The sequence below is a fragment of the Podarcis cretensis genome (assembly GCF_951804945.1).
Source record: "Podarcis cretensis genome assembly, chromosome: 5".
Taxonomy (NCBI): Eukaryota; Metazoa; Chordata; class Lepidosauria; order Squamata; family Lacertidae; genus Podarcis; species Podarcis cretensis.
This window is the reverse complement of record NC_137174.1, coordinates 4,735,905-4,749,570: the sequence shown is the minus strand read 5'-3', so window position 1 is coordinate 4,749,570 and position 13,666 is coordinate 4,735,905. Positions and strand designations below refer to the sequence as shown.

General features: G+C 46.4%; 1 protein-coding gene across 3 annotated transcripts in view; it reads right to left on the bottom strand.

Moving 5' to 3' along the window:
* Positions 1-13,666, bottom strand: part of SCUBE1 (signal peptide, CUB domain and EGF like domain containing 1) — a 193,620-nt gene that overhangs the window by 21,725 nt on the left and 158,229 nt on the right. For all 3 annotated transcript variants that reach the window (XM_079975127.1, XM_079975128.1, XM_079975129.1), the window contains one exon: positions 1,457-1,573. In XM_079975127.1, coding sequence (XP_079831253.1) covers positions 1,457-1,573 — 117 coding nt within the window. The remainder of the gene's footprint in view (positions 1-1,456; positions 1,574-13,666) is intronic.

The window sequence follows — 13,666 nt, the reverse complement described above, 5'->3', positions numbered from 1 at the left end:
TGCTGCAGACTTTTCAGGTTGCGCATGGACCCCCAGAACTAATTAAGTTCGTACCCGGAGGTTCCACTGCATAGGTGTTATTACACTGTGACACCAGATGGCACTGTGGAGTTCCATCTTTCGCCAACGTGATTTCCCACTATGAGGTTTACAACACGTTTTCCTGAAACGCTTTTTTGATGTGTCTAGATCCAGCCTGAGTCTCTGACACCTTGTCAATCTCTGCTCTGCCCGCTTCATACCTCAGACCAGGAAAAAAGGGAGATGGTCACAGCAGGAGAAGGAGATTCCCTGGATTCTTCAGCAGCCTGCTTCATCTCTGCCTATTGGCCCCACTCCTCTCCGGCCTCTGATTCTGCACTACTCTCTGCCATAGACTCTTCCTGCCCACTAAACCCTGTTGCCTCTTCTGCTTCTGACACCTCTTCCTCCCAGTCTGCTCCCTCTGACCACTCATCACTGTCCCACCACCAGTCCCTGGGTTCTGAGCCTTCTTCCCCTGGGGATTCCCCAGCTGATGACTCCCACCACTCCTCTGCAGAGCTCAGTTGTGTGTGATTTGAATTTGCCCTTTGCCTCTAAGGCCGACTTCCCCCTGGCCTACTTAAAGCAGTGCTAAGGGAAAGAGGACAGAAGCCCAGCCTGCTGTTGGCCTACCCTCTAAGTCAACAACAGACTAGGAGCTGCTTCCCTATAATTAAGGGTGATCAAGACAAGAATTACACCATGCCCGCAGATATGAATCTCTAGTTCCAGAACTTATATTCTGCTTTGCATCAACGCTGGAGGCCCTGTTGGGCACCAGAGATGATGGGTTTTCTTCCTAGTTTGGCCTGCTCTCCTTAGATCAGGCAGATTACCTTGCTGAGACACTGAAGGTGGAAGAAATGAGAAGCATTGTTAAGCGAATAAAGAATGGGCAGGTGCCAGGTCCAGATGGTTTCCCAGTCACAAAATCCCAGAATTGTAGAGTTGGAAGGGGTCATTCAGGAATCTCAACTAAAGCATTCATAGCAGATGGCCATCCAACATGTAGGAGAAAGCTCCTGCAGCCAATCAGAAGCCGTGGAAGCCCCATCGGACGTTTGGGTTCCAAAAGAACCAGAACAATCACTTGTGGGTTTGCGGCATTCAGGAGCCAAAACATATGAGTTCCAGAGCGTTCGGAATCCAAGGTAGGACTGTAGGGAGTACAGGACTAGATCAGGCACAGCCAAACTTGGCCCTCCAGATGTTTTGGGACTACAACTCCCATCATCCCTAGCTAACAGGACCAGCGGTCAGGGATGATGGGAATGGTAGTCCCCAAACATCTGGAGGGCCAAGTTTGGCCATGCCTGGGCTAGATGAACCTCAGGGTCCCTTCTAACTCTACAACTCTTAACTCTGCAATTCTAAAGCCTTATGGAGAGATGTCACTAAGCAAAGAATGAAAAATGAATCAAACTCTCCAAACCTCCGCAGTGTGTCATTCCATATAATGTGTAGCCTTTATGACACAGGCATTCAAAACTCCCAGGGTAATTGATACAGGTATGGTCGCAGGTCCTTTCGAAGGAGCATTCATCTATATCTTGATTTGGAACAGAAGGGGGAAATGATGTGAGAAACTGTGCATTTAACATCTAAGTTCAAAATAATCAACGTACCTCAATAACCTATCCATAAGGATCAATACAAGTCGAGGACAAGACATGCAACACAGTTTTTTGCTGCCTACAGGGAAAGCTTGCACATGCCTCCCGCAGGCCAACCAATAGTGCATGTTTTGCCTTTGCATTCCCAGGTATGAAAAAGCTCACATGAAACAGTCCTTAGTTACCGTATTTTTTGCTTTATAAGACTCACTTTTTCCCTCCTAAAAAGTAAGGGGACATGTGTGTGCGTCTTATGGATCGAATGCAGGCTGTGCAGCGATCCCTCTTGCTGTTCTGGCTTCTGAGATTCAGAATTTTTTTTTTTCATGTTTTCCTCCTCCAAAAACTAGGTGCGTCTTGTGGTCTGGTGCGTCTTATAGAGTGAAAAATACGGTAATTACAAAGCTGAAACAATGTCTTCCTGCTGCAATCCCCATTTTGCCCACAGGGTGTCACCACTGAATTTCAGTGTATCAGGCAGCAGTTTGCATTTGTGGGTTTCAGAAGGAGAAGTGAATTTCTCTTTCCTTTGCAATAGTCCTCCCTAAGGCAATCCTATGGCCCAGATGCATTCAGGGCACTGATATTATAAATTGTGCTGTTCAATGTGTTTCACCCACATTCTGAATTTCTGGTTTACTCAATTTTATATGCTTTTGTGTGCATATGATTTTGTGTATTTTATTGGTTTTAGATTTTGTTTGAATGATATGTGGTTTTTCAAATTGTACACTGCTTAGAGATTTATGCTAATAACTAAATAAATAAGTCCCAAACACTTTTGAGTATTAATATGCCCTTTATAAGCTATGATCTTCTGACAGACATTCCACACCTACAAAAATATCAATAGCATCACTGCCATATTTACTACGTGAGCAAAATAATAACATTAACTGCATGCCACACACACTAAAATGAAAATTTTAATTAGTGTATATAGCTTTAAATAAAATTGGTCTTTTCAGCATTATTATTGATTAGTCATTAGTATTTATTCCACTTATTAGTCACTCTTCTTCTTTTTTACAAAAAAGTCTCAATGTGACTTACAAAAAAAGGAGCTGTAAGAATTTACACAAATTACTGTGGAATCATGCTACATAATGATGACTCTGATGCACAGAAGTCTAATCTTAAAAATTAGATTTATAGCTTCCATTGATACTGTTGTATATAATGTCTGCACAGGAGATTTTAGAGTTGACATTGTGCAAAGTGTCACGCAGGCATTGGTGCACAAGGTTTAACCATCACGGAGAACATCTTTTGCAAGCACAAAGCACCTGTTGGATTCAGCTATTAAGGGCGGCTGCAGCTGGGTTCCTGGGTGACTGTGGGCTGCTGCCACAACAAGTCTTGAAGTACTGTATTAGGATTATTCTAGTTTTGTCCAAACTCTTGTCGTTTAGACTGCCCAGAGCATGTTAGGATGATGGGACTTCTCAGAGAGCAGCACAAATTCAGCAGTTCCTGAATAATACAACGGTCCAGCTAGATCTATACATCCTTAATATACTAAAGATCACTGAGTTTTAGCTCTGAACTCTTTGGTCCTGGCATATGAGTGTGAAGGAAATGAGGGAGACAAGGAAAAGGATCCATCAAATGTACTTCTGGACTCCAGCGATGTGTCTCTTTGTAAGCCAGTGTGTTTCTAGTACCTAGATTACATCCATGTATATGTACTTGTCTAATACATTTGTCTAATACTAGTTTACATCCGATGATATGCACTTACAATTATTAAGACAACGAGGCCATTAAAAGAAGTATGAAAACAAAAAAGAGGCATTCTATTAGCTTTACACGAAAATGCTTCGGCTCATATTATGTCTCCTGGGGCCCCTCCTTTTTATGGTGCATTCATACTCACACAGCTGCATTTCCAGTCAGTGAATATCTTGTAATGTCCTGCTAAAATCCCATAATTTTAAATACACAAGAGGTTCTGAGGTTTTTCTGTCCTGCTTTTATTGTGCAATAGCTCCTCCAGGGAGCACAACATGTAGCAGCATGACGGAAGAATCGAAAGGCAACCAATAAAGCTGATGAAATCTACCACTGGTGCACAAATACTGCGTCAAAAGCATCTCGCAGAATACCCTTGCGACAGAACAGCAGCCTGGAGGGCCCCAGGTACGGCTATGCAGAAAATGCAGAACACCAGGTAATCTCCCCTCTACAGAATCACCAGTCCGTTGTGAAATTCAGCACTGGCCGTAGAAAAGAGAAAACTATTTCAGCCACTTGTTCTGCAGAAAAGGAAGCTTCTTGTGTGGGAATGCCAGGACACTGGGCTCTCTCTTCCAGCCCTCTTCAGATACACGCTCTCAGTCAACTGCTGATTTCAAGCAGCTCTTTGATTTAGTCGGGAATTTGATTGTCAGTTTATAAGGCTGCTAGGCTCCCCTCTCTCCTCGTTTACCCTGCTTAAGTTCTGCAAACAACAGGGCTCAAGTTATCATGCTCCTGGTATGCAAGGACTGCTGGTGTATTTGACTTCACCAAAGTTACTAGAATGGATGTTCGGCAGTTGCTGAACATTTATTTGTGCAATCTGCTAATCCTGGGCAAAAAGAATTTGAACAAACATGTTGTATGGCATAAGAGGCGGACAGTCTATGGTGGTAAATGACAAGGGTGGCTTTAAGACAACATTTGTGGCCTAGGTCCAGGATCTTTGACTAAGTGATCCTGTTAGATCTTACTGGAGCCTTTGCCTCCAGTTTGGCAAGCAGCAACCACACACCACCAGGGGCATGGCTGGAGACCCTAAAGGTAAAGGTACCCCTGGCTCTGGGTTGTGCGCTCATCTCACTCTATAGGCCGAGGGAGCCCGCATTTGTCCGCAGACAGCTTCCGGGTCATGTGGCCAGCATGACTAAGCTGCTTCTGAAGAACCAGAGCAGCGCACGGAAACGCCGTTTACCTTCCTGCCGTAGCAGTACCTATTTATCGTATTTTTCGCCCTATAAGACGCACTTTCCCCTCTCCAAAAATGGAGGGGAAATGTGTGTGCGTCCTATGGGGTGAATGCAGGCTTTTGCTGAAGCTTGGAGAGCGAGAGGGGTCGGTGCGCACCGACCCCTCTCTCTTTCCAGGCTTCAGGAAGCTATCCACAAGCCTGGGGAGCCCGCGGGAGTTCCTGCAGGGCTCCCTAGGCTGCGGATAGCAGCCTGCTGCACGGAGCGCACGGCGCGCTGAAGCAGAGTGCCCCGCGCTTCGGGCAGATCTCCGCAGCCTAGGGAGCCCTGCGGGAGTTCCTGCGGCTGGGGGGGGGAATAATTTTTTTTCTTTATTCCCCCCCCCAAAAAACTAGGTGCGTCCTATGGGCCGGTGCGTCCTATAGGGCGAAAAATACGGTATCTACTTGCACTTTGACGTGCTTTTGAGCTGCTAGGTTGGCAGGAGCAGGGACCGAGCAATGGAAGCTCACCCCGTCGCGGGGATTCGAACCGCCGGCCTTCCAATCGGCAAACCCTAAGCTCTGTGGTTTAGACCACAGTGCAACCCGCATCCCTGCTAGCTTTCACAAAGCACTCTGGAGCATCTGTGGCTACAACCAAATGCTCTAAGCGTTGTTTCCCAACATGCCCCTCCTCTGCCCTGAGATGATGATGATGATGATGATGATGATGATGATTATTATTATTATTTCTTATTTATACCCCGCCCATCTGGCTGGGCCTCACCTGCCATTCCGGGCAGCTTCCAACAAAACAGCACAATACAATAGTCCTTCAGATATTAAAAGCTTCCCTAAACAGGGCTGCCTTCACATGTCCCCTTAAAGTCTGGTAGTCATTTTTCCTTTGACATCTGATGGGAGGGCGTTCCATAGGGCGGGTGCCACTACTGAGAAGGCCCTCTGCCTGGTTCCCTTTAACTTCGCTTCTTGCAGTGAGGGAACCACCAGAAGGCCCTTGGCACTGGACCTTAGTGTCCGGGCAGAACGATGGGGGTGAAGACGCTCCTTCAGATATACTGGGCCGAGGCAATTTAGGGCTTTAATGATCAGCACCAACACTTTGAATTGTGCTCGGAAACGTACTGGGAGCCAATGTAGGTCTTTCAAGACTGGTGTTATATGGTCTCAGCGGCTGCTCCCAGTCACCAGTCTAGCTGTCGCATTCTGGATTAGTTGTCGTTTCCGGGTCACCTTCAAAGATAGCCCCACATAGAGAGCATTGCAGTAGTCCAAGCAAGAGATAACTAGAGCATGCACCACTCTGGTGAGACAGTCCACAGGCAGATAGGGTCTCAGCCTGCGTACCAGATGGAGCTGGTAAACAGCTGCACAGTTACCCCATTCAGGACCAGGGAGTCCTCCACACTTGCCCACCTCCTATCCCCCCAAAACAGTACTTCTGTCTTGTCAGGATTCAACCCCAATCTGTTAGCCGCCCACCAACCGCCTCCAGACACTCACACAGGACATTCACCGCCTTCACTGGTTCTGATTTAAAAGAGAGGTAGAGCTGGGTATCATCTGCATACTGATGAACACCCAGCCCAAACCTCCTGATGATCTCTCCCAGCGGCTGCATGTAAATGTTGAAAAGCATGGGGGAGAGGACAGAACCCTGAGGCACCCCACAAGTGAGAGCCCAGGGGTCTGAACACTCATCCCCCACCACCACTTTCTGAACACGGCCCAGGAGGAAGGAGCAGAACCACTGTATAACAGTGCCCCCAGCTCCCAGCCCCTCTAGACGGTCCAGAAGATGTTATGGTCGATGGTGTCAAACGCCGCTGAGAGACCCAGCAGAACTAGGAAACAGGTCTCACCTTTGTCTCTAGCCCGCCGGAGATCATCAACCAGCGCGACCAAGGCAGTTTCAGTCCCATGGTGAGGCCTGAATCCCGACTGGAAGGGATCCAAATGGTCCGCATCTTCCAGGCGTGCCTGGAGTTGTTCAGCAACCACCCGCTCAATCACCTTGCCCAACAATGGAAGATTTGAGACTGGGTGATGCCTCCCCTCTTCCAGTCTCTAATGGTGCTGACACAGGTGACAAGCCTCCCAGCCTGTACCTATCGGGTTGGATCATGTGCTCAATTCCTACTACACTTAAGACTACTGAAAACTACGGATGGGTTATGACCATACCAAATTCTGAGATGCAGTTCTGAACCTTGTCAAAGAGGAGGATATTATGTCAGATGGGTGGTTGGCAGAGGTTTTCTACACAACAGAAAGTAAAATATATTGCAAGGACAGAGGCGGTTCTTGCACATTTCTCTATGTGGCTGGGCTGCAGCCATGAACTAGAGGGCAGAATTCATTTTTCATGCCCATCCAAGTACATGACCTCGAACCTCTTTTACTGAAGCTTTCAAAATTTCCAGTTGCAGCAACACTAATTATGCTGGTGGTTTTGGTGATGTGGACACTTTCCTGGTTGTGGACTTTGTGGCTCAGGCCACAAAGCAGCCATCAGACAGTAACGATTTTTGGCCAGTCCCAAAACTGGTCTGGAGTCCCACCACTGTCTCAAAAGTGAAAGGCCCTCTGTTCCTGCTGTTAGCCTCTTCGTTTAGCACCTTGCACACCATTTGTGATTCACAGCTTACTCTGTTAAGCAAATACCACTGTGTGGATTGAGACAAATGTAAATCTAGACTTTTGGGTTGCCCAGCAGGGCCAAAGTAGACATTTCTGTGCCCGGTGCTATACCCTCCACCCCCTGCTTTTTGGCAAACTGCTAATCTCAGACACCTTTGGAAATCAGTAACATGGAAACAACTATGGCTACTTGTGGTGAACACATCCCTCTGTCCTTGGTTGGTCTGCCTACTTGGGCTCTCTTTAGCCTGTGATGCCCCCCCCCCACACCCTCGGACAACTACAGCTGTCGCTGTACCTTAATTAAACCCACAAAACAACAAAAAGTTGGAAACTTTCTCCTTATTCCCAGACTTGATGCCATCTTTTCACATCCCTCCTCCTTTTCTTCATTTAACACAGCATTAAAAAAAAAAGTTCAATGGAGATTAAAGGTAAAGGGACCCCTGACCATTAGGTTCAGTCACAAATGACTCTGGGGTTGCCGGCGCTCATCTCACTTTATTGGCCGAGGGAGCCGGCGTACAGCTTCCGGGTCATGTGGCCAGCATGACTAAGCCGCTTCTGGCGAACCAGAGCAGCGCATGGAAACGCCATTTACCTTCCCGCCAGAGCAGTACCTATTTATCTACTTGCACTTTGACATGCTTTGAAACTGCTAGGTTGGCAGGAGCAGGGACTGAGCAATGGAGGCTCATCCCGTCGCAGGGATTCGAACCGTCAAGTCCTAGGCTCTGTGGTTTAACCCACAGCGCCACCTGCGTCCTGCTCAATGGAGATTACCATCAAGCAAATAGATCTAAGGCTTGCCCAGCAATTGTTAAACTTCTATACTGCCCTTCACCCGAGGATCACAGGGAGGTTTATGATCTAAAAACACAAAAGTACATAATACAAAAATACTCACTTTACATACAATTGAGGCAGGTCGGTGCCTAAAGTCACCTGTTATGCACTATTTTGGCTCAGTGCCAGATTTACACAGCCAGAAGCTAACTAACTACAGTAGTAGATTACAAATGCTTCAGGTTACAGACGCTTCAGGTTACACACTCCGCTAATCCAGAAATAGTACCTCGGGTTAAGAACTTTGCTTCAGGATGAGAACAGAAATCATGCAGTGGCAGCGGGAGGCCCCATTAGCTAATGTTAAGAGCAGTTTCAGGTTAAGAACAGACCTCCAGAAGGAATTAAGTTCTTAACCCGAGGTAACGCTGTAGCTGCTTTCTTGTATCTCTAATCCCCGCTGGATCAATTGCTGCAATAACACCCTCTACCCATTTGCAGTGCAGTGCAGTGCAACAGAAAATGCACTGGCAGTTTCCTCAGTGTATAAGCCGCCATAGTAGCACAAGGAGTTAGGCACTCACCCCCATAACCAGTGGAAGTTCTAGGCCTAATAGACAGAATACAAACCAACAAATTGCTGGGTCTGGTGGATTATAAAAAAAGAGAAACAACACATGTACCTTTTTATTGGCAGGCAAGTTAATTTCTGCATCTATTAATTGTGCTTCCATTGTTTAAAAAAACTTTTTAAAATAAAAATTTCTTACATAATCAAGCTTTTTTTTATTAAAAAAACATAAAATATATTATTTTCTCACAATAAACGAAATTCTAATGAACAGCTGTAAAGAGATGAGGCATTCATCCCTTTGACAGGATGTGTCTTTTAATTCAGTTCAATCTACAGCGAAAGAGCTATTAGTGCAGAGGTGGGAAGCCTCAGATCTGTGGGCCAAATCTGCCCCTGCAGACTTCTCCATTTGGTCCTTGGGACTCCTCTAGGGCCACAAACTCTCACCAGGCCACAACTCTCACTAGCTTGCATCACTCCCCTTTTGTGGTTCTGCTTGGCTACCATACGCCCTACACTGCTGTCGCCCATCCAAGCAAGCAAAAATGGTTTCCCTAAACATGGTTTCCAAGTGTTTCCCTAAAAATGGTTTCCCTAAACATGTGAAGGGGAAAAGGGGGGATTTTTGGTGTATGTGCATAATGCAGGGAAACACTTGGTGCCCTGCACTGCCAAAGAAGGAAGCATTGCAAGCCCTTGAAGAGCTCCTTGCCTTGCCCTATTCTGAATAGGATAGGACTGGACAATCCATACTTTGCCAAGTTAAAATGTGGCCTCAACACCCTTCTCATCCTATTCATTTTCAAGAACAGACATGCCACCACAGAAAACCTTTAAGACTTTGTGTATTTGTGTAAGACAAATGAATTGCTACATAATGATTTCTTTGTCATACATCTCCATAGCCATTAAATCCAGCCTTGATTTCTAGGAAGGCTGAACTAGTGTGAAGTGTGGCAGCTGCAGTGGCCAAAACCAAATTCAATAAGCAAGTTGCATACGAGAACACTTTGATTTAGGGTCATTTAGTTGTTGCTTACAGAAGCCTCTAAATACCATTACCAATTAGCTGAAACCAAGAGCATACTCATCTAGACCCCATTTAAAAAAAAGGAAACGACGTAGGAGAACACTTTGACACTCTTGATTTGGCAGCTGGTTCTCAGTTTCACACAGAAAACATCCAGACGTTTGCTGCCTCTCCTCCCTTGGTTGGCACAAGTAGCAGGGCCCAGATTTGGTGGCCCAGAGGTCACGATTGTGGTCTTAGTCTAACACTCTGCCCAGTGTACTATACTGGCTTGTCTATATGGCCAAAACAACAGGCTGACAAAACTATTTGAAATTACAAAAACACTTTTTTTAAAAAAAGCAGAGTGTAGGTCCAGCATCAACTAGAATGCTCTTCAATGATGTGACCAGAATTGTTTAATTTTCTGCTTTAGCAAAATAATGATCATGACTGCTATTTATTCTGCTAATTATTCATTTCCTACTGACTGCTAACATCGTTTAGCCAAGGGCTTCATCAAGAATAACTAATGAGAACAATAACAAGGTTCTGGTAAGGATCAGTAATTAAGGATCAGTAAAACCAGCTTGCCATCTGAGTTTATTTAGTCCAGTTATTAATGGGGCTGAAGGAAGCAGACTTATTCACTGGGAGAGAGAGGAAATGAACCCGTGTGCTTTAGAAAGCACAGAGCGAGAAAGCATGAGGCGTCTGCTGACAGAATCCCAGCCCTAGAGCCAGAGTTTGTCTGAGGAATTAAACCCAGAGCAAGACCACATACTGTGAACCCAAAGCCTACAAGCACATCCAACCGTCTTTGCAGAACAATATTGAGGGGACACCAGGCAGGAGGACGATAAGCCCCAGGACAGGCAGACAGGGGAGTCCAATCAAGGGGATTAGAGGGGGCCGACAGCGATGGAGAGCCGAAGAGTAGCCTCTAGTCTAAAGATCTGAATCAGAAGTCTCACTGCCAGAGATGCATGGACTTCCAGGCAGCTGGATTCTTTGGGAAGGTTACCAAATTGGCCCTGCAACCTGCAATCAGGCTGTAATCGTTCAAAAGAAAATGAGGTCTTTTTTTGCTTCAAGAATCTTTGGGCATATCTTCCCAGGAATCAGTCGGTGAGGAGAGAGCTGCAACTTCATTTGGAACATGATTTGTGGGGTGTGGGGAGAGAACTTCTGTAGCATCAGGTGTGTTAGGTGGGCACTCTTTTTTTGTCAGTTTCCTAAAGGAAGGAGGACTCTTCTGACCCAGCCAAGCATGAAGACTGGGGTTTGGGTAAGTTGCTCCTTGGAGATCAGCCTGGACCAGCGTAGCTGAGTTAAAGTCCACTTTGGCCGTGCATTGGTTTGGGAAGGGATGGCCACCATCTACAGGCTGGAACTGATGTTAGAGCAACAGGAGTCCTTAAGGAAATAATCAGAGGTGAAGAGCTGGAGAAGACCTAGGTAAAGGTAAAGGGACCCCTGACCATTAGGTCCAGTCGTGACCGACTCTGGGGTTGCGGCACTCATCTCGCTTTATTGGCCGAGGGAGCCGGTGAACAGCTTCCAGGTCATGTGGCCAGCATGACTAAGCCGCTTCTGGCGAACCAGAGCAGCGCACGGAAACACCATTTACCTTCCCGCCAGAGTGCTTTTGAACTCCTAGGTTGGCAGGAGCAGGGACTGAGCAACGGGAGCTCACCCTGTCGCAGGGATTCGAACCATTGACCTTCTGATTGGCAAGTCCTAGGCTCTGTGGTTTATACCACAGCACCACCCGCGTCCCTTGGAGAAGACCTAGTTCACTGCAAAAACTGAGGGTGTGGCTGTAGGTAGAGACGCTGACAGTATACCTCTGAGTGTTTCCTCCTGATTTCCTCACTTCCCTGTCACAAAACCTCAGATTCATTAAATATGGCAGACTTCTCTTTGACTGATGCTGTTGAGACATGGTTGAGGCAGAGAAGAGAGCTGACGCTTGTTCCTTGTCTGATTCACCCCTTGCCTGCTCAGGGGAAAAATTGCAGTGAGGGAGAAATAAACCTAGTTTGTCTTTGGTCTCCTCTTCTCCCACATTGTGGAGTCAGGTCTTGAAGAGAAGGTGCTAGCATAATGGAAAAGGCAGTTGTGGGAAGGTGAGATGACATTCACAAGTCTTTCCAAGTGACTCACAGTGGCTTGGCAGCCTGTTGTTACTTCTGAATGTCTCTCTCTTATCTAGCTGAGACCTGTTGATGAAGAGTATCTTGCTTCTAGCCCAACTTCAAGCCTCTGTGAAGGAAAGACAGGACTTGATGCACAGTCACTTTGCATGGACCCACAATACTTGGAAATGACAGACCATGTGCTCCATTGGCTGATGAGCAACAAGAGGCTAGGATCATAGCAACCACCTCTGGAGACAGCACCACTCAAATGTCAGGCTGTCAGATGCAGCTACTTGGGGTCGGATGCCAAACTGCCAAATAGGTAGCACCCATGGCTTCTCCACTGAGAGCTGGAGGAGCTTTGAAAACCATGGCCAATGAGGCCAGTAGGGTGCCAGCAGGACCATCTGAATATAGGTTCCAGAGAATTCATCCCAGGAGAGGAGCAGGAGAAAAATGTACAGTAGCTCTTTGGGCTACATTGGCGCCCTTGTGGTACCTCCATGTGGTACTTTATGACATATCTTGGAAGCTGGAAATTCTGGTTTGTTGCAAAGAGGTCCACCACCAGATATCCAAACCTGATCTGGAGCTGGGCAAAGACTGGCAGATGCGGAGGAAGTATGTATTCAAAGACTGTATATCCTGTTTTACAGTTGGGAGGCAGCCATCATCATATCTCCAATAGGTCATAATCACTGAACAATACCAGGCAAAATTAAAAAGCATTTTTGGAATTTATTCAAAGAGGTGGAGTGACAATATTTTTAAAAATGATATGTTCACTTTGCTTTGAATCCAGCTAATGATTATTTTGTAGCTCTGTAAATTTGTTCTCAGATTGTCTGTATGACATTTGTTGTTGGAAACGTCCAATCTGAAACATACTAAAGCAAGGTCAAGTAAAGCATTTTGGTTTGCATCCATATTTTCATTTGTGTTTGTTGGACATAGTACACTGGAGATTATTCAAATGATCCCCAGAAAGGGAAATAAATGCAAAGTCTTTTTATTATTCAGTTTTCCCGAGGACTTTTTGGCTCATTGCTTCCCCCACCTTAGCTCATGGAATAGACTTACTGATGTATTGATCCTTAAAAAACAACAGCAAAATAAAACATGGTACTTTTTATTAGTCCAGTTTCTGCTGCCTCAAAACATAAAGTTGAAAGGCTGTCAGCAAAACAAATCAGGGTCTATTTAAAATAGGAAATGTCATTGTTTCTCTTAAGACTCCTTTGTATAATAGATTATGACAAACAGTTCTGAATTATTTTATTAAAAGGAATCATAAAAATGCGTTCAGTACCCACCAAGTCTCAACCAGTGGACTACAACTAACCTTCCTGCCTGTTGGATCTACTGTTCCAGGTAACATTCTGTTGTCTCTTCCTTCTTCAGAGACAGAGACACATGAATGAATGTCTAATTAGGGGCATTTACTATCTCCCATAGGGACGCAGGTGGCACTGTGGGTTAAAGCCTCAGCGCCTAGGGCTTGCCGATCGAAAGGTCGGCGGTTCGAATCCCTGCGGCGGGGTGCGCTCCCGCTGCTCGGTCCCAGCGCCTGCCAACCTAGCAGTTCGAAAGCACCTCCGGGTGCAAGTAGATAAATAGGGACCGCTTACCAGCGGGAAGGTAAACGGCGTTTCCGTGTGCGGCTCTGGCTCTGGCTCTGGCTCTGGCCAGAGCAGCGATGTCACGCTGGCCACGTGACCCGGAAGTGTCTCCGGACAGCGCTGGCCCCTGGCCTCTTAAGTGAGATGGGCGCACAACCCCAGAGTCTGTCAAGACTGGCCCGTACGGGCAGGGGTACCTTTACCTTTACCTTTACTATCTCCCATGGGACGCAGGTGGCGCTGTGGGTTAAACCACAGAGCCTAAGACTTGCCCATCAGAAGGTTGGCTGTTCGAATCCCTGCGTCGGAGTGAGCTCCTATTGCTCGGTCC